General features: G+C 33.0%; 1 protein-coding gene across 1 annotated transcript in view; it reads left to right on the top strand.

Moving 5' to 3' along the window:
- LOC139483466 (uncharacterized) overlaps nucleotides 1-21,765 on the top strand; it is a 65,251-nt gene that overhangs the window by 18,137 nt on the left and 25,349 nt on the right. Inside the window, exons 7-10 of the mRNA XM_071267487.1 lie at nucleotides 4,951-5,208; nucleotides 10,219-10,473; nucleotides 12,217-12,444; nucleotides 14,029-14,406. Coding sequence (XP_071123588.1) covers nucleotides 4,951-5,208; nucleotides 10,219-10,473; nucleotides 12,217-12,444; nucleotides 14,029-14,406 — 1,119 coding nt within the window. The remainder of the gene's footprint in view (nucleotides 1-4,950; nucleotides 5,209-10,218; nucleotides 10,474-12,216; nucleotides 12,445-14,028; nucleotides 14,407-21,765) is intronic.

Here is a 21,765-nt window from a genome sequence, read left to right as displayed (position 1 = left end):
GTGTTTATGAGTACACATGTTTAAATTTACCTTTAACCGGAATGCCAAAACCTACACATATAAAGACAATGATGTCTACGTGTATATGTTACAATGAATTTGTATAATCAGTGATTATGTAGAATCCCTGAAATTTTCAGGGATTATGTAGAATCACTGGCTAGTTTAGGGATTATATATAATCACTAAAATTTTCAGGGATTATGAATAATCACTAGAAAAAACGTCTGGGATTCTACATAATAACTGAAATGAAGAAATAGTTTTATTTATAAAGAAAATGAATAAAATTGAAATTATTTATTCTATAAAATCACATAAAACATCATTATAATGTAACATACATTGTAAAAATTTTTGAAATGTTAGGCACACTACATGAAAATGTGAAACGCAATATACCAAAATAATATGCTTCACATCTGTTTTTACCACAATATCCACATTTAAGAAAACCTTTTCCTGCACATATCGAATCAGATGTTAACGACTTGGCGTAGTGAAATAAAGTGTTTAAGTAAAACATCTGAAGGTACCCCCCCAAAAAAAAGGATGAGAATTTGCAACCTTGAACTGGTTCGAGAAAGAAAGATACCATGTTTTGTAGTCAGGCGATATCCTTTTTCAGACTTTTTTTAAACAATTGTTATTATGTTTTAAGGGCTGCCCTTTCCTTTTTATCCATTTGGAAATTCTGAATTGCTATGAGAATATTACACCAAATGCAAGCTTGTTTCAATGTGTCAATCCTAAGTTCTGCCTGTTTTTCCTACATTTAGATGCCTTAGTTCTCACAGTTTGAATGTCTTGTTCATTTAAACAATAAAAAAACAACACAAAACACAGATGTTCCGTAATCTTCTTCACCATTTGTTTTACATGTATCACAAATAATATGCTTTGTGGATTTAAAAATAGAGCTTAAATAAGGCCGTTAGTTTTCTCATTTGAATTGTTTTAAATTGTCATTTCTGGGCCTTTTATAGCTGACTATGCCGTATGGCTCATTGTTGAAGTCCGTATGATGACCTATATATGTTAATTTCTGTGTCATTTTGGTCTCTTGTTGACAGTTGCCTCATTGGCATTAACACCACATCTTCTTTTTTACCTGAATATTCATTTGCTCCTGTATTTTGATAAACAAACAATACATGTAAAGCTATTGCTATAAAGGGAATGTTGATATTATTAACTTTGACGTCTTCAACTCTATCTCGAAACCCTGTGTTGGTTATATTTTTTAGATCGTCCTCTGTGTTTCAAAGCAAAATTATTTCATCTGGCAAGGAAAGAAAATATATAATTTGTCTATATAATTTTTTTTTATCAAATAAAGGATCATTAAATTATTCATAATCCCTGAAATCATATTAGGGAATTTGTAGAATAATTATTAAAATGTTCAGTGATTATGTAAAATCACTGGTCATTTTCAGGGATTAAACATAATTACTAATGATTTTGCTATTCTACATATTCCCTGAAAAATCAGGGATTCTACATAATCTCTGATTATACAAATTCACTGTAAAAGAGGGACCAAAGATACCAAAGGGACAGTCAAACTCGTAAATCTAAAACAAACTGACAACGCCATGGCTAAAAATGAAAAAGACAAACAGAAAAACAATAGTATGCATGACACTACATAGAAAACTAAAGAATAAACAACACGAACCCCACCAAAAACTAGGGGTGATCTCAGGTGCTCCGGAAGGGTAAGCAGATCCTGCTCCACATGCGGCACCCGTCGTGTTGCTTATGTGATTACAAATCCGGTAAAAAGTATAATTCGGTAGGTCAAATTCATGAAAGGGAAGGGGATTGTAGTTATGACGTAATGAACATGAATAAGGGAAAAGCTGAACAAGAAAAAAAAGTTAATTTTAGGTCAATTTTTCCTGAGAAAGTTGTAACAGTAGTTTTTTTAATACTAAATTTCGTTATCAAAGAATAATTGAAGAAAACAATGTTGTAAATACTCCACTTGGCTGTTTCTTGTTCAGGTCTAAGTAAGGAAGAAAACAGCGTATTTCCAATTACCTATATATCTTGTTATTTTTAAATGATTTAGTGTTATGTTATAAAACATAGAAAAATTAGTGATTCTTCTTAAATTAACAATAGGGCTTTAAATTACATCATTCATTCTATTTTGCCTAAAATGTTATTTCTTCTAAAATATAATTTCTGTTGAAAAAGTTATATGATATTATGCACTTTAGTTATGACATTATAATCAGGGTAAATATCACGATGTGATTCATTTTAGTTCTGACTTCATGATCATGAGTAACAGTATTCTTTTTTAGTCATATTATCATGCTATTAAGTGTTATGCATTTTGAATACTGCATAATGTAGTTTGTCTTTTGGGAACGTCTTGCATTTTCACTTCGTTTTTCGACAAATGAGTTTGAACATATCTTTGGCCAAGTTCGGATGGAACTAGAGTTCTGACTAGAGTTCCATATGAACGGTAAATAATTTTGAAGAGTAAGGTCTCTAGATTACCGGAAGTACAAGGCCCCTACTCTGAATATGTTTACATTCAAATTTGATTGGGTTAACGTCATAACATCCGGGATATCGAGTCGATCTCTGTGAACCCTGCCACAACCAGGGTTCCTCGAGTGTTAATGGCGGAAAAGCTTTATCCAATCATAACAGGTGTTATATATGACCATGTCAATTCAATCTACTCTAGATATCCATCCGAACTTGGCCTTTGGTATCTTTATCATGTCTTTTAATTATGACATAATACAAGGTAAACAACATGCGATTTTGCATTCTAGTTATGACTTCATTATGTTAACAAATGAATATTGCCAGTTAAGTTTAATTTCAATTTTTACGATTTTAACTAATTTCGTTATTGAGTTATCACCCTTTTTAATATCCATAAGTGGTCCTTTTTTTAGATTGAGTTACTTCCCTTTGAACAGAAATTTCCAATTATATGCACAAAGTTTGATTACACTTTATAAATACCGTTCACCTGTTATAAGTTTAATAAATAGCATATGTCTTATGTCTTATCTCACAATTATAATTGGAGTCACAGTTTTATTTGAAAATTTTCTGTTTTCTTAGTGTTGATGATAAAAAGCTATATCCATAATATGGGAGTTGTATAGATAATTACAGATAAGTTTTATAGATTTTTGACAGACATTGTATTAATGTTAAATACACATTTGGATTTTGTTCTTTTTTTGGTAAATTGTTTGAAGATTTTTTTTCTTCTTTTCTATGGTAAATTGATTGAAGAATTTTGTGGAAGGTGTGTTTGTTTTTCTGTATAAATGAATTATTGCTATATATAGAAATATTTGTTTGTGTGTGTGTGTTAATTTTAATTTTTATTTGATCCTGTTTACAAATTCATTACATAATAATCTTTTTTTATAACTTAAAAAGCTGAAGTAAAGATAAGTTGCAGATCTATATTAGTTTGTTACAAATAAAAAAAATAAATATTGGGAACTATCAGCTATATATACATGATATATAAAGTGTGATTACACCTTTTATCAAGATAATATAATGTGACCATCTGATAATTGTCAATTATAATTGGAGTGACAGAATTATTTGCAAACTATAAATTATGTTTGATTATAATTTAAAAATAAATGTAACATCATTTTTAATTACATTATATCTAATGTAAGATTCTATGGTTAAATCATAGCTAATTTTAGATTTACACTATTGGTTCATGAAAATAAATTTTAAGTTATATACTTTTGAACAGAAATCGTTTAACTAAGAAGTATTTAATAAGAAATAGAATTCTTGGGGTTCTTTTATATGCTGATTCTAGCAATGTCTCTTTTTTTAATATTCTTTGAATACATTTATTTTGTGTCACAATTCCATGCTGTATTAAATATTCAATCACAATCCTAATTCAGACTTGTTTTTAAGCTTACATGTTGTGTCCATACTTTTATCAACTGTTCAGGGTTCGACCTCTGCAGGAAAATCCGGTGTGATGTCTCTCTGACAGCCTGTTAAATGATATTCAGCTTATATGACTTAAAGGTTCAATTCAACTATTTTTTTTGATTTGCGTCTGTCATCCCCTTGCGTGTTGCTATATTTATTTTGTACACATCGTCTCCCGTGAAACTACCTGTTCATTTGGAAAAAAAAAGAATTGTTCAAAATCATGAGTGGGTATCTATTGTAAATTAATAATGTCTGTAGATTCCGTCTGCTTAACAACATGAACTTACATGACCAAAAATATATGAAAGTTGTGTGCATTATCGTGAAACCTCTATTGCTACAGAAAATCTGACAGATGCAGAATGTCAAGATATGGCTACTGTTCATTTACACGAAAACTGTCAGATGACTCCTCAGAAGAGTTTTTGCTCTTAAATGTAATTTATACCAATTTTGTTCATTTTTGTTAATACTTTTTTGTTTTTGTTTTGATATATAAATAAGTAAGCAAAAATAACAAGCAAGACACATTCTATAAGAAGATTAGCAAAGCTAAAATTGTTAGGGACCCCCTCATTTGAGTTAGTTTCCTTCATGACAAGTTACCCCTTTTTAGGTGTTGGCTAAAACTGTAGTTGATACCGGGATTTATAAAATTGGAAGACATTATCAGCGATACAAGGTCAACCAACAGGAGATTTAAATCATACATTATATTTTAGTCTGTTATGGTAAAATATTAAAAAAAAAGAAGATGTGGTATGATTGAGATGAGACAACTGTCCACAAGAAGAATGACACAGACATTAACAACTATAGGTAACCGTACGGCTTTCAACAATGAACAAAGCACACATATCTAGGCGAGGGAAACAGGACTTTTGAAGTCTCCTGTTTACTTAGTGTGTTTCTGTTATGAGGACGTCATCTCCTGTTTCTTATTTAAGTTTCTTTAATTGAAATACTTTCAAATAAAGCGACGTTTTCTAGGTTTACCCCTGGAGGTTAATCAGTTTGACAAAAGATCAGCTGGTGTATTTGCAAGTTTATTAGAGGAAGAAGGATACTGCCATTATGAAGCTCGAGTTATGTTAGCAGGTGAACAAGGCACCGGTAAAACTACAATTGCAAGATATCTTGTGGGCAAAGGTCCAACCATAAGGAGATTATCAACTGATGGGATTGATTTATACAATGGTTTGTCATTTATTGACCGTGAGGCCGAAGAATGGATGCATGGAAAACAAGGTAATCTTAATATATAAAGTATATACATTATAAATCAAATTTCAACAAGAAATACATCAATGGTAAACTGTTAACATACTTATTTCTAATGTGAATATAACCTATACAGCGGTCCATTTTAATTTGTTGCTATATGCCTTCAATTTCTGTTGTCGCAAAATCCATTGAATTATCTGGTTGTTCTAATATTAACCCTAAATGAGGTTTAACAATTGGTGAAAACATACATATATAATATAGAGTATACAGAAAAATGTAAATTATATCTTTAACATGAAGCATATTGACAGAAACATGTCTGTTCTACGCCATACGATCGTATCTTGACAGAAACAGTTCTGTTTGATGCCACATAATCGTGTCTTGACATAAAATCGTTGTTCTATGTCAGAGAAACGTATTGTGACATAAAGCATTTTTGCTCCATGCAATAAAATCGTTTCCTTTCAGAAAACATTTCTGTTCTAAGTCATAGAATCTTGTATTTAATATGAAGCATCTTCACCAAAAATATGTCTGTTCTATGCCAGAGAATCGTATCTTAACAGTGGAAGTTTCAGTTTTATTTAAAAAAAAAAAACGATTTCCCAGGAAATCCTGATCCTAAAAGCATAGGACCAATTGGGACATTTCAGGACTTTTTCAGGACTAGTAAACCTAAAATATCCCAGGGTTGTCCTGAGAAGTCCCAGGGTTTCAGGACTTTTCAGGACTAGTAAACCTGAAATATCTCAGGATTGTCCTGAGAAGTCCCAGGATTTCAAAAACTGTTCAGGACTTGTTAACCTGTAAATTATTTGAATATTGTCCTGAGAACTCCTGGGATGTCCTGGGATATTTCAAGACATACCAAAAAATAAAAAAAAAGCCATGCGGATAACATGGACTTTTATCCATTAATATCTATGAAAAGACAGTATTCATTCTTCGGGCATTTTCAAAATCAAATCACTTGAAAACAAATTTATTTTCTATAGTACAGTCACTGTTTTGTTTATTGTTATCATCTGCATTTCTCTCCAATTTTCCCAAAAGCCCTCTTGTCTTGACAGTTTAAGCTGGTCACATAAATGTATCTTTGCCTTCACTATAGTTTATTAATAAATCAGAGCTGCATGGTCTTTATCAGTAAATCTGAAACAAAACAAAAGTTTGATAAAAAAATATAAATACCAAATCTCATGCATTAGTATGTCAGATTTGTTTAATGCGGGGTTCACACATTGCCGATTATTGCTCCCGTTTGAGATCAGACAGCGATACGACACGAAAAGTGAAAAAGTCGGATTAGTATCCTCAATTATCTGGAATGTCCTATTATTGTCTGAACGCAGTCGTTTTAGTTCGTAACAGATTCCTACTGGTCGGGAAGGGTCCGAATAGATCGGCAAAGCACCCCGACAGTTAGGTGCGTCCCGTAACATTCGGGGAAACTCAGCCGATTTTGTCTAGTCGGATTACAATCGTGCCTATGTCGTGACAGATTCTGCTGTATCGGATCGAATTCCTAACAATGTTCTGTGTATTCGGGACGGTGTCCTGTGGAACGGGAATGATCTGGAGAAGTCCCGACAATAACAGAATACAATACGACTGACACCAGACAAAGCCGTTTGCAATGCGATAGAGCGGACCGTGATAGGATTACGTTCCGACAGTACCTGATCATCCCGATTATGCCGACAGTTTTCAAACGGATAACTTCCGTCAGCGTCGGTTCACTGTCTTGACACTATCTGATCTCTGTCGGATTACATTCGGTAGAATCGGGACGCAGTCGTGACAGACTCGGTCGAATTTTACCTGGCGAAAGATACAAATCGAATTTCCATCCACGATTCACAGGATCTTGATCAGACTTTTGACAAATTTTAATCGGGAATGGTCCTGTCAAGGACGGCAGTAAAAATCGTGAATGTGTGACCCCAGCTTAAGGATGTTTGCTTGTCAATGTCATCTTTTGGAGTGTTTGCCAGATTTTCGAAATCCTCTGGTTTTATTCATTTAAATGCCTTAAAACAATTTGCCCATGAACCCCCATATTTCTTTTTATAAATCTTTTCCATGTATATTTATAAGCAATTTGTACAAGTTTTATAAACTTTATTTATCTTTTTAGGTTTTTGAGAACTTTAACTGCATGGTCAATGATAAAGCTATTAAAAGTCACGAGAGAACATTTTCCCGCCAAAATTTCTGCGGCTAGTATCTCAAAAACAAGCACATTGACCCCTAATTTTTTTTGGATATTTTGCTTCTTCAATTGATCCCTTATCAATATATACTAGTTTTATGGAAAGTTATTTATTATGAAACTGAGCAGCAGACATCCTTAAGTCAACATGGTTTTTTTTCTTTATTTAAATGAGTACATACATATATATATTTTGTGTATAAATGTACCCTGCCATTAAGGACCAAGTTTTCTGTTTAAGTTTTTTGTATATTATTATTAAAAGCATACCTATAATATTAAAATATTTTGTCATTAAATGTGATATGATAACAATGTATTGCTAATTCCTCATGATCGTGATGAAAGTTAATCTTATGTAAACATTCTATAACTGTTTTCTTTACTCTTATTGTCATATGCACATTTTCAAAATGGTGGAATCACTAATGTATCTGTACTTACCAAAAGATATTTTCCAAAATGCTTGTAATCATCAAATTAATGCTCCTTGAAATCGAACAGTCATGTCACCAGAAGAAAATATCTGCACTATTAATATAATGTCAAAATATAGAACTGTTGAAAATAAGTTAATTTCATTTTATATCTGCATTCACTTTATGCATGTTGTGTTTAGGATATAAGACATCTTTGCTTGTTGTCCAAGTTCAAATTCTAATTGTGTCAGAGGTTATTTAAGGTACTTAAATTTCAATTTTCTTTGAAAGGTTCCCTGGTTGAATAAATTAAATTATCTTGAATATTTGATATGTGTATTATGATAAAATAAATATCCATTTATTGTTTATTTACAATCTTAATGTTTAAGGTTAAAATAGTAATTGCAGAAAATGTATAATTTAGCCATATGTGATCCCCTGCATGTGGCCTCACACTTCATGTCCAGTGTCTACACTAAAATAAATGGAATCCAGATGGCACATTTATACATTTTATTCACTCTGGCTCACATGTCAAAGAGAAAGAATTAAAGCATGAGAATTATTTGTTTGTTCATTTAGATACTTGAAATTATATACATTTAACCTGTTTACAGTTAATCTATTATCTTGGTTATTACATCTATGGTTGTATGATCATGAGCTTTGAAAATAATAATGTTTAATTAAAAAAAAATCATGTTGTGTTGTTACTCATATTTTGGCTTGGGGCATGTGACATGATTTGTGATATGTGAGTTTTGCATTTTCCCAAAATTGAGTTTCCTAAAAAAAAAGTATGATCATTATAAAAGTTTTACTGTGCACAAACACTTCTTGGAACTTAAATGGAATTGTAAATATACTTAAGTGGAATTCAAATTGCACAAAAAGACTAAGTTTTGAAAAGAAACTCATATATTTGAAGTCTTGAAATATCTCAGAAATTCCTGTTAATAGTCTTATGAGTTCTTGAAAAATCAGGATAAAATTGTGTTCATCAAATATTGTAAGTCCTGAAATACCCCAAAAATTCCTTAAGCTGGGGTCAAACATTCACGATTTTTACTGCAGTCCTTGACAGGACCATTCCGGATTAAAATTAATTGAAAGTCTGATCAAGATCCTATGAATCATGGATGGAAATTCAAACTTAAATTAAAATTGGCAATTTTTTTTTTTAATCACGACAACAATCAGATATTGTTCAGGAAGCGTCGATATTCAACCGTTTCCAAGCAAATTTATCCCGATATTCTCGTTCTAAATCCGCTTCTAATCCGATTTGTATCTTTCGCCAGGTAAAATTCGACCGAGTCTGTCATGACTGCATCCCGATTCTACCGAATGTAATCCGACAGACATCAGATAGTGACAAGACAGTGAACCGACGCTGATGGAAGTAATCCGTTCGAAAACTGTCGGCATACTCGTGATGATCAGGTACTGTCGGAACATAATCCTATCTCAGTCCGCTCTATCGTATTGCAAACGGCTTTGTCTGGTCTCAGTCGTATTGTATTCTGTAATTGTCGGGACTCTGTCGTGGGTAATATTGACGAATTTAGAATTAATAACGGGACTGTTTCGGAACGGTTTCGGCAAAAAAGGTTCGCAATCGACAAGATCTGGATGCAATCTGGACTCAATCGGCAGAAAAACAGTAATAGCAAATTTCTCCAGATCAGTCCCGTTCCACAGGACACCGTCCCGAATACACAGAACATTCTTAAGACTCGATCCGATACACCAGAAGCTGTCACGACTGTAATCCGACTAGACAAAATCGGCTGAGTTTCCCCGAATGTTACGGGACACACCTAACTGTCGGGGTGCTTTGCCGAACTATTCGGACCCTTCCCGACCATTAAGAATCTGTTACGAACTAAAACGACTGCGTTCAGACAATACTAGGACATTCCAGATAATTGAGGATACTAATCCGACTTTTTCACTTTTCGTGTCATATCGCTGTCTGATCTCAAACGGGAGCAATAATCGGCAATGTGTGAACCCCGCATTAAAGAAATTTAAAGTCTTGGAAATTCCTGAAATATCAGGACAACAGATTTCAGGACTTCATGGGACTTCCTGGGACACATGAAATTTCAGGATTTACACAATTACCAGTGCTGGGATTTTTCAGGATATCCCAGGATTTCCTGGGATATCCTGAAAGACAAGATATTTTCAGGACAGCATTTTGCAGGGGTCAACCGACGACAACTCCTGAGTTACAGGATTCTGACTTGGGACAGTCCCATTTAGCAAGTGGCTGGATTAATTATGTTTATGATTGTTAGAACTGTTAAACCTTTTTTTTAATTTTGTACAATGGTGTAACAGCACAACATTGGATAAAAACTAAAAATAAGTTTATCAATATATTTTTAGATTTTACATTATCAGAAGTAGCTATCAGTAGATCTTTACCTCAAAGTAGAGATACTTTGACAAAGCACAAAGAGAAATATCAGTCGTCATCTAAAGATGAAGTTGTTCCTGATGGACAAGCTCAACGCTCGTTAATATCGGAAAGTCTTTCATCAGTGTCTGAGAATGCAACACCGGATATATTGAATGGTGCTGTGGTTCCAACACCAGAATTATCTGTCCCTTCGAAAGAAACAGAAGATTGTACTTATCCAAGTAAGCCTTTAAGAATCAAGATTCATTCAATTGCGATTTTCACCCATTTTACAGTAATTGAATTATGGATTGATATGTAGACTAGAACAGTTAAAATAACGTATATATTAAATACAAATACAAAAGAAAGACACACTTAATAAATTTGATCGAAGAATTTTCATACAAAAAAGAGCAGTTCAGATAACTGTAATGTCAATCAATATCAATTCCGAGTTATCTTTGAATTTCTTATAACAGACAAACCAGAAGAACTTCAGTGAAATGGGCTGTAATCCTGCACGCATATCTTAATAACAGGAGCCCAGTTCATAACGTCCAGCTGGACTTTCAATAAAAAATATTGACACATGCACCTGCTGAACATAGATTTGAATGTGTCTGAGGAATCCATAACAGACATCTTATGATATTCGACAGGCTGCATAAACAATTATGTTTTTCATACCTTTGCTGTCAGATCACATTTTGGTCAAATGTGTAGTGTGCACATTGAGTTTAATATTTTACGATCTTATCTAGCCATGCAAACTGTTACTGTTATTCCGTTATTTAATTCATCATCATATGGTTGGTATTGAATTCAAATCTTGAGAATGTGATATATCTATCTATACAAAAATACATGATCATTGTCTCATTAGGATATGTGGTATAAAAAGTTATGGCAATTGCAGAATAATGTATTAATAAACGTGTTTCCCTTAAATGACTAGAATCTTTGAGTACACAATATTCCACTGCAAAGAAGTTATATAAATGAAGAAGGCACAATTCTACAAGACTAATATATTTTTGGATATCTGTTTAACAAATAATATTTAGCATTTCTTGCATATTTTTTTATATTTGTGGGGGCTGCTGATGTAAATGACTAAGTCTGAAGTTCCGGTTATATATGACTGAAACATTTCCTGAAAGTCTATTGCCCTCAAACATCATGTCGTACTATTTTGTCATCATTACAAACAGTTCATTTTGGAATTTTAAAATTAAAGGAAAATAGCAACTGGAAAACAACCCCAGTATAAGAATAAGTACTTGACCGGCTCATATCAAACTGAACTTTTCAAAGTTTGGATGGAAAACATCACTAATTATTCTGTTGTAGACGAAAAGGTTGTGTGGTGCAAATATGAAATTTCAATCCTGGTATCTATGATGATCGTATTCATATCTATATTTGTTTTACCAAAGCTAAATGCAATCAAGGCAAGCGTTCTGGCGAAGAGTCTTTCGAAGACATTGTATTGTACGATACGAGAGATCGTGTACTTGACAAATAGATTTTACCACTTTTTTCTTAAGTCATACTGCCAAAGGAACGGGAAATATAATACTTAACATTATCTGCTATACATTTTCTCTCTAAACGTTTAGTCGTTGGCTCACTCAAAAAAGCTTTCTGTCATGTCTGTCAGAAAAAAAAAGATCGATGAAAAAAATCAAAAACATGTTTTGTTTAATTAAAGATATCAGTCAGCTTGAAATAAAAAAAACGACCTTTATAATTTCAAAGATGTTTCCGTGAGTGAACTGCACTTTAAGTATTTATAAACCAGTGCGAATGTGCTGTGGTACTACACACAAGCCTCAAACAATCAAGGCTTGATTGAAAGTCTAATTTAATGGTCATAACTTTCTTAAACCTTACAACATGTGCAATGCAGTATTCTGTCGCATTCAAAAATCTTATGATTTATGTCTTAATATGATGACAAACATTATTTTTCATTCATGCAGATAATTATTTGTTACCTATCCATCTTGACAAATCTCAAGCCAGAAGTTACGTAGAGGATACTGAGCAACCCGTTACTGACAATCAATCAATTGAAGAAACGCAGCCTGAAATCATAGCAGCAAACGAACCTCTCCCTGTTCTGTCAAAGGGATCTGACAAAGAAATAAACGTACCACGCGGAAAGAGATTTGTTAGTTCCTTGCCAGTCCTTTCTAAAACTACACCAGGTATATATAATGGTAATTTAATCTAACATTTGAATAATTTGTCCATGCTGTAAAAATAAAAATCTCTCATTGGTGACTTTCTACAGTTTAAATAGTATATGAAACGAAAGGAAAGTTTAAACAGAAACATCTATAATACTAAAATTACGAGGTCCAATTTGTCAGCCGTCATCACGTAAAAAAGACGAATCAAAGAATTCAACTTTATATATAACTAATATAGTACAAAGGTGTATATTAAAAATTAAACCAATCCAGGCCCTTTTGTTTTCCACGTAATTAATATTGCCAATAATTAAGAAGTTCTGGGTCGAGTCCGATACCGATACCAATAGTATATTCACCTGTTACCTAAAATTATGATTATACTATCTACTACCACTACAGGGGAGGTTTAAATAATTGAAAGCAAAATGACCTTAAGATTTAAATCCGATTAAACTACTAATTGTAATGGTATGATTATGCCAAATCTTACTATATTTACACATGTGAGGGCCTCAAAGGAGAATAGTGTCTGTACCAATTGTGCATACCCTCTTGAAATAAAGATTATTATTATAATTATTATTTAGATGTTTAATTTTGGGCCTTGCTTTTAAAATAGTCCATATCATATTAAGGTTTAAAGGGCCCAACATTAAACTTTGTCTGCTTTCAACAAAAAATAATTTCTTGGGGCTCTTAACTCTGTTGCATAATAACTATATAACTATAAGTTTTTAGATTTTTTAAAAATTTGGACTGTTTTTAAGTTGGTATATATGTCTAAAGAGGTAAAATTTAACTTATTTAAATATATATATGAAGTAATTCAAAGGTTGGATTTTTATACGCCCGTCGTCTTGTGTCAGTAATATTTATTACATTGGTAGACCATTGTTACTTATAGCAATGTAATGGGGAAAATACTTCTCATATTGATATCAAACGATGTTTTAACAAGAAATTTCAAGAATATAGGTATGTCAGGGTGAAGATTGATACAAACAAGAACAAATATTAGGTACATTTAAAACATTGTCAGTTTTGAATTCCACATTATGATGTTTCATGTGAATAAGGTTTTCGTTGTTAATTGATTCGATTCGTTGTATACCATATTTTATAACTAAAACATGTATATTGTTCTACTGCTTCGAGTGAAGTATGATATTTTTTGCACTGGAGACAATGAAATGTCCAAATTTAACACGCAAGGCTCGCATTTAAGACTAAACTTGAGGGTGGATACATATCATATAGCACGATATTTAGAAGTAGAATATGTTTCTCTAATGGTTTTTTTTTACGATATGCAGAGAAATGTAATCCTTTATCCCAATCTTCTGCAAAAAGATGTGTTCTTTCTACATAACTTCATCAATCATGGTCGGCTTTCGTCATGACGTCACAATAGGAAATGCAGAGGAAAGCAAGAAAATTGTAAGGCAAAATTGATTTTAAATTAAGGAAGAACTGAGATCAAAGAACGACACATTTATTTAATACAAATAATCAACATATCAAGAAAATCGGATAAAAATTAAAGAAACCTGTTTATTACTACTTGTCTCAGTTGTATAGCTTATGTAATTTTTCCAGAGTGTCATTTAGAAACTGAAACCAAATCACCAGAAACAACTTCTACTACAGAAGTAGTACGAAACCCTGGTATCATTGGAAAGTTAAAGAAGCTATTTGGTGTCCAAAGAGATGTTGATGAAATAAAGGTGGTGATGACAAAAGAAAGATTTTGGGACGAAACTGTTAAAGCTGGAAAGAAGAAGCTACATCACAGGAAAATAGCTCCAGTCATCATTTGGGACTTCGGAGGGCAAGATGTATTCTATAGTACCCACCAAACGTTTTTGACATATCGAGCTATTTACTTGCTAGTGTTGGATGGTAGTAGAAACCTTGATGATCCCTGTGTGTTTGAACAGTATCTGCCTGGAAAAAGTGGACCTAAAACAGCTCGAGGTAATAGCGATTTGTAAGAAATATCTCAGTTGCTATTACCCTTACACATTTAGTGTGTGTACTCCCCCACCACATCCCCCACTTATGTATATTAATTGTTTATAAATGTACTATTGATTTGCAAAGAATGTTCTAATGTCTATTACCCTTATACATGTGTACCTATCAACATTGAACCCCTTTCTTGACACTCCTACATATATGCATTGTACATATGGATGTGTTTGTGTGTGTGTGTTCATATTTGTGTGGAAGTCATTAAGTGATTCCATGTATTCTTGGGTAATTTCTCTTTTGTCATGTATATCAGCTACTTTATCGCTTTCGATAAAAAAAACATTAAGTCCTCGACGTTGCGGAGGGGCATTATGTTTTACCTTTGTCCTTCTGTTCGTAGGTCCACAAAATTTGTTTCCGTTCTCTTAAATTTTTTGGCCTCAACCAATTGTTATGAAACTTATACACAAAGCTTAATATGAGGCAGGTATGACCCGTGAAAGGGGACGAGGTCTGTATATATTTCATTTTAATACAAACATATTTTAATTTTCAAATCTGTTAAAAAAGAAACAGAAATACCGTAACGTTTCCGATTTTTTTCGAGCCTGCAACTTTTGCTGCAAATTGCTTCATACTTTGTATATGCCTCATGTTGCGAAGTTTCCGTCAGTCACATGTCCAATGTCCTTGACCTCATTTTCGTGGTTCAGTGACCACTTGAAAAAAAAGTTCAGAATTTTTGTAATGTTGAATTCTCTCTTATTATAAGTAATAGGATAACTATATTTGGTATGTGCGTACCTTGCAAGGTCTTCATGCCCGTCAGACAGTTTTCACTTAACCTCAACCTCATTTCATGGATCAGTGAACAAGGTTAAGTTTTGTGGTCAAGTCCATATCTCAGATACTATAAGCAATAGGGCTAGTATATTTGGTGTATGAAAGGACTGGAAGGTGTACATGTCCAACTGGCAGGTGTCATCTGACCTTGACCTCATTTTCATGGGTCAGTGGTCAAAGTTAAGTTTTTAAGTTTTGGTCTTTTTATCTAATATTATATGCCAAAAGTCAGCTATATTTGGTGTATGAAAATATATTACGATCTATATGTCAGTCCGGCAGGTTTATTTGACCATGACCTCAATTGCACGGTTCATTGCACAGTGTTAATGTTTTTGTGTTTTGGTCTATTTTTCTTAAACTATAAGTAATAGGTCAACTATATTTGTTGTATGAAAGCTTTGTTAGCTGTACATGTCTGCCTGGCATGGTTCATCTGAACTTGACCTCATTTGCATGGTTAATTGGTCTTTGTTTAGCTATTTTGGTTAATGTTAAGTTTATGTGACAGTTGTAATAAAGCTTTATACTTAGGACTATCAACATAATATCAATGATTTGTACAGAAGACGAGACATTTCAGTGTGTGCACCCTGTGGTTCTCTTGTTAGGGATTTTAGTCGTCACGTTATTTGAGTTATGACGTCATATTCAACTTAAACAAAGAAACGCTATCATCAGGTTACGTTTTTTTATATCAAAGAATAATAAGAAACGGGTTATGTCTATAATTATGTTTAACTCATTTGGTGTACTGTTGCATTGGTTTTAGTCAATAATTGGCATAACTTGCATTTCTCTCGGTACTCTCTTTGAATATGGAATAAAACAATTACTGTCTTTTGTTTCGGTAAAAATTTCGGTTTAATTGACTTTTGAAAACGAGTCCGTTGTCCGCTGACCTCAGTAAATATCAGTTTTCAAAAGTCAGTAAATTCAAATTAACCTATACAAAATACAGTAATTATATATTATTGTCCCTGAGCAGACGAAACATAGAAATACCAGTCAACGCTCTGTTACTCTGTCTGTCAGATCGATAGTGTAAGTAATCCAATGCATACAACTCTTGCCCATATATTTATGAAATGTATATTGGCAATATCTCGGAAGCATTCGAATACAATGCCGATTAAGTTTATTCAGTATAGTTATGGCCATTGAATGTATAAATCTTCTGAAAAATTGCATGGAAATGTCAACATTCTGAATCTCAAGCCCATATTTCTAGTCAGATATTTTTTTGAAGTTAATATCAATGATTTATATCAGCAAGTACTCCAATGCATAAAATATATCGGCACTATCTATAAATAATTCGAAAAATTGTGCCGATTAAGTATGTCCAATATAATAATGTACTATTGCATGTATAAATCTTTTAAAAAATTGCATTGAAAATGCTGTCAAGTTTACATTCTGTCATGTTTGTTATGACATTTATTCATTTGGTAACTATTTTTCTAGGAAATCCCAATCGTGCATTTCCAGTCAGATTTTTGAAATTAATATTAAAGGTTTATATCAGTAAATGGCTCGGACTAATTTAAAAATCGCTGCCATTCAACTTATTTTACGTAAATCTTGTCCCTTTGAAATGCAATTAATATTGAGTATTACATTGTTAACATTTTCAAAATGTACATTTGATATTGTATTTGTATGAACATTTATTAAAAAAAGTACTCCTTTAACACATCACATAGTTATTTTTTCTTGAATTATTTTGAGAAAATATATTACTTATGAGTATACTTATTATGTGCATGATGTGTAGTGAATTACTTGAAAATAATTAACTGATCTTTCAAATCAAGTTAAGTAATAACTAAAGGTTGAAGTACATTAAAAAAATACTTAAAATTTCTGGTTTTTATACGCTCTTTTACGGGACTTATTATGGTATACCGTTGTCTGGTCATCCCTCTGTCAGTCAGTCTGTTCGTCCGTCTGATCGTATGTCAGACAATAACTCAAAAACGCTTCCACTAATTTGCACGAAAATGTTTGTTTATATCTATTGACGTAAGCCCCTTTAGATTTTTATAAATTTTGAATTTTGATTTTCCGATTTTTGCTTTGAGCATTTTACATGAAACTTTGGTGATTGGTTATGCTTAATCAAATTATGACGTTTGAACAGCGGTCAACTACTGTTACCTTTACTTATATCTATTCACTTAAGTTGACTTTCGAATTTATAAATTTAGGATTTTACGTTTCCGAGTTATGGAATTTTGTTATAAAAAATGGGGGATTTTCCAGATTTCAGACAACAACTCAACAGTCCTTCGAGCAGTTTTTATGGAAATTTGGTGGCTGCTTTATATCTATTAAAATAACTCGCTTTTTTTTTTTTTATAAATTTCTGATATGACATTGAGGAGTTATGGAACTTGGTCTGTTGAAAAAGCGACGGGTATTTTATGCACTCATGGTGCATCTCTTTATAACTAATGTAGACACTTTTCATAATTGCATACCATTTATTACTAAAACAAAAAAAAGATTATAAATCCCAGCTTGAAAAACTAGTATAATTAGAGTTGAGACTAAGATTTAAAAATGCAGCACTTCAGAGTCGAGCTTTCATTCAAACTTTGATAAGCTGTTTTAAGAAAATTGAAGGACCTCATATAGCATGTTCCGATTAGAATTTGAATATTTGAACAATTCTGAAGTGGATAAAGAAAAGACGTCTGGCCACTGTTTTTATACTATTTGAAATGAATAAAAAATGCAGAACCAAAGAGTGGTTTGGGAGAAATCGAATTTTGAACATAACAGCAAATGAGAATAGAAATTGACTAAAATCTTGAAAGGTGAATACAGACAGCATATCCCCTTGGTCTAAAGGACAATATGATAGGACAAAAAATTAAAACTTAATAATTGTTTTTTGTTCGAAGTGCTTTTCTAAATTCACCTTTATTAAGCACGCCTAACGCTGATAATTTTAAAGTAAAACATTTATAGGAACCGAGTTGTATGACCAAAAAAGGACCTAAAAAAATAGCTGAATCCACCTGAGTTCAATGTTGTCTGAGGGAGTTGAAACTTAACGTCTCCATAATTTCACAATTTATAAATTGACAATTTAGGAAAGGTTTGATTTAATCATGTCGGTATATAAGTACTGGCTATCAAGCTGATGATACCCTTGGTGACAGATAGTCTACCAGTTTTATAAACTTCATGTGTCCGAAGCATTTTTCCGAATTTACCTTCAACTGGAACCCCCAAGGCCGAATATTTGAATATTTAAGCCAAAGATTTGAGAGCTGTTTGACGAAATAGGACCTAGATAAATAGCAAATAAAAAACCTGCTTTTGACTTCGCCTGAAGTAGCTTCTTAATGCTTTAAAAATCTTCAAGCGGACAATTTTAGAAAGCTTTGTTCTGAATCATGTCAGTACCGAATAACTGACAAATGGGCTGATTAAAACACTCAAGGACAGCGGTAACTACCTATTGCTGCAAAAAATATAACAACACTTTATAAAATGTATGTGTCCGATGCGCTTTTCTAAATTAACCGTCATCAGGAACGCTCGAGGATAAATTTGAAAGCGTATGGATTATAAGATTCGAAAAGAAGTATTCTTCCAAAGATGCAAAAAATTTATTTGGAAGTTTTCTGTACCTATATCCCATGTATGTTATAATGATTTTGACCCGTCTGTCCGTCTGTCAGTCCATCATTCCGTCAGTCGGTTTGTCCTTCAGTTTTGTTCTTGTCATCGCAACTCCTCTGAAACCACACAACATAATTCATGAAACTTTATAGATGATAAGGACATACTATGTAGATGTGCATATCGACAGAAAATTACGATTATTTTTTTTATACGACTGCCAAAAAATGTTTGCATTCGTATAATGCTATCATGTCGTCGACTGCGTCGTCCGAAGACACATTTGGTTTCCGGACAATCACTTTTGTTTTAGTATATGGATCTCTATGACATTTTACCAGATGGTTCAAAACCACAAAAGAAAGGTTGGGTTCGATTTTGGGGATATTTGCCCGAAGAGTTTAGGAATTAGGGGCACACAAATGGACCAAAACAAGTATTTTTGTAGCTTCTAGACAATAACTTGTGTGTGAGTGTATGGATCTCTCTGACATTGTAAAATATCCTACTGTGGAAGTACTTTAATTCGTGGGTATCAATTTTCGTGGTTTGAGCAATATTTACATGTTCGTAGGTATTTAAATTCGTGGATTTTAGTTTTCTAAAAAAAAAACAATTGAAAAATTAAAGCCTTTAGAAACGAAGGTTACAAATATTCTGGACTGAAGGAAATTGCAAAGTAAACATTGACCCAAAATCGTAGTGATATCACTAATTAACCCATGATAAAGTGATCAACAGATTAAAGACCATCAAAGGTGTTAATTAGGCCATAAACATGTCACCTAAAGAAAACAGTAACATAAACAAATGCTATTAACGTATTTTGAATTGTCAAATAATTCTTATCAAAATCAAGCCCAGCATAAAATTATTATTTCCCATAAGTACGATAACTATGAGGATATCAAATGAACACTTTATCATACTAGCATAGGAAATCTAACTTTCATCGATCAAAAATATTTTTATGAGAATTAAAACATCAAAAGTTGTACAGTTTAGGTTATTAAAGAGCAAATGGGTATAATCCTGCATGCAGTTGCAGTTCTGTGACTGCTATTAAATTATTCTCAGATTTGGCTTTATTCAATATAGTGTCTAGATCATATCAGTAGTCAAACCTACCGATGCGGATCTTTCCATGTCTTGATTTGGACAATAGTTGTTTTATTTCGTTGGACACTTAAATTCGTGGATAAAGTCATCCACGAAAAAAAACGAAAATTGGTACCCCACGAATAAAAGTACTTTCACAGTATATCACAAAGGGAAGTCTGGGATAGAGTTTGGGGTAATCGTCCATACCGTTTATGAATAAGGGGCAACAAAGGTGCCAAATCAAGCATGTTTCTAGTTTCCAGACAATAGCGTGTGTTAAAGTGAATGGATCTTTCTAAAATTGTACTAAAAGGTTCCATACCTTAAAGGGAAGCTGTGATTGAGTTTAGGGATAATTACCCCAGGGGGGATTAAAAGTTTTTTTTGGGGGGGTTCCATTTTTTGGCGGGGTTTATATTTGCACAATAGCACAATATTATGCAGTAGCAAGAACTCTTCAATTGTACGGTATTGCGCAATAGCACAGTGTTGCACAATAGCACAGAATTGGGCAATAGCAATAGTATTGCGCAATAGCACAGTTTCGCGCAACAGCACAGTAATGCACAGTAGCACATTATTGCATATAAATATCACAGTATTGCGCAATAGCAAGAAATCGTCAATTGAAAAAAATACAAATTTTTACCTAATTTCAATGGGATTGATTTACAGTCTTTAATGTTTTAGGCTTCTAATCTTATATTACTATTTTGAACATTAGACCCCATTTTTTTTTACATTGAGGTCAAAAGGGTCCAAAATTAAACTTTCAAAAACTGAATTATTGCGGCTGTATGATATGCTGAATCTTATAGTGCATTTACTTTTTAGCTTACCTGGCCCAAAGGGTCAAGTGAGCTTTTCTCATCACTTGGCGTCCGTGGTCTGTCGTCCGGCGTCCGTAAATTTTTACCAAACTGACCAGTTGACCCCTTACAGAGTTATTGTCCTTTATAGTCAATTTTTAACACTTTTTGGTTAATTTTTGTGATCTTTTAGAAAAGTCTGCTCCTCTGAAACTACTAAGACAAATTTAACCAAACTTGTCCACAATCATCATTAGGTATCTTGTTTAAAATGTGTCCAGTGACCCAGCCCGCGAACCAAGATGGCCGACCTGGCTAAAAATAGTACATATGGTAAAATGTAGATTTTGGCTTATATCTCTGCAACCAAAGCATATAGAGCAAATCTGACAGGGAAAATTGTTTATCAAGTAAGATCTATCTGCCCTGAAATTTTAAGATGAATCAGACAACCCGTTGTTGGGTTGCTGCCCCTGAATTGGTAATTTTAAGGAAATTTTGCCGTTTTTGGTTATTGTCTTGAATATTATTATAGATAGTGATAAACTGCAAAAAAGCAATAATGTTCAGCAAAGTAGGATCTACAAATAAGTATGCATGACCAAAATGGTCAGTTGATCCCTTAAGGAGTTAATGCCCTTTATAGTCAATTTTTAACAATTTTTCGTAAATTTTTGTAATCTTTAAAAAAAATCTTTTCCTCTGAAACTATAAAGACAAATTTAACGAAACTTGTCCACAATCATCAGTAGGGTATCTAGTTTTAAAAAATGTGTCCGATGACCCCGACTGCGAACCAAGATTGCCGACATGGCTGAAAATAGTGCATAGGGTAAAATGCAATTTGTGGCTCATATTTCTGAAACCAAAGCATTTAGAGCAAATCTGACGTGGATAAAATTGTTCATTAGGTCAAGATCTGTCTGCCGTGAAATTTTCAGACCTATCAGGCAACCCGTTGATGGGTGGCTGC

Source organism: Mytilus edulis, chromosome 7 (genome assembly GCF_963676685.1).
Source record: "Mytilus edulis chromosome 7, xbMytEdul2.2, whole genome shotgun sequence".
Lineage (NCBI taxonomy): Eukaryota > Metazoa > Mollusca > Bivalvia > Mytilida > Mytilidae > Mytilus > Mytilus edulis.
Note: the sequence above shows the minus strand (reverse complement) of the source record. Positions and strands in the feature narration are given on the sequence as shown.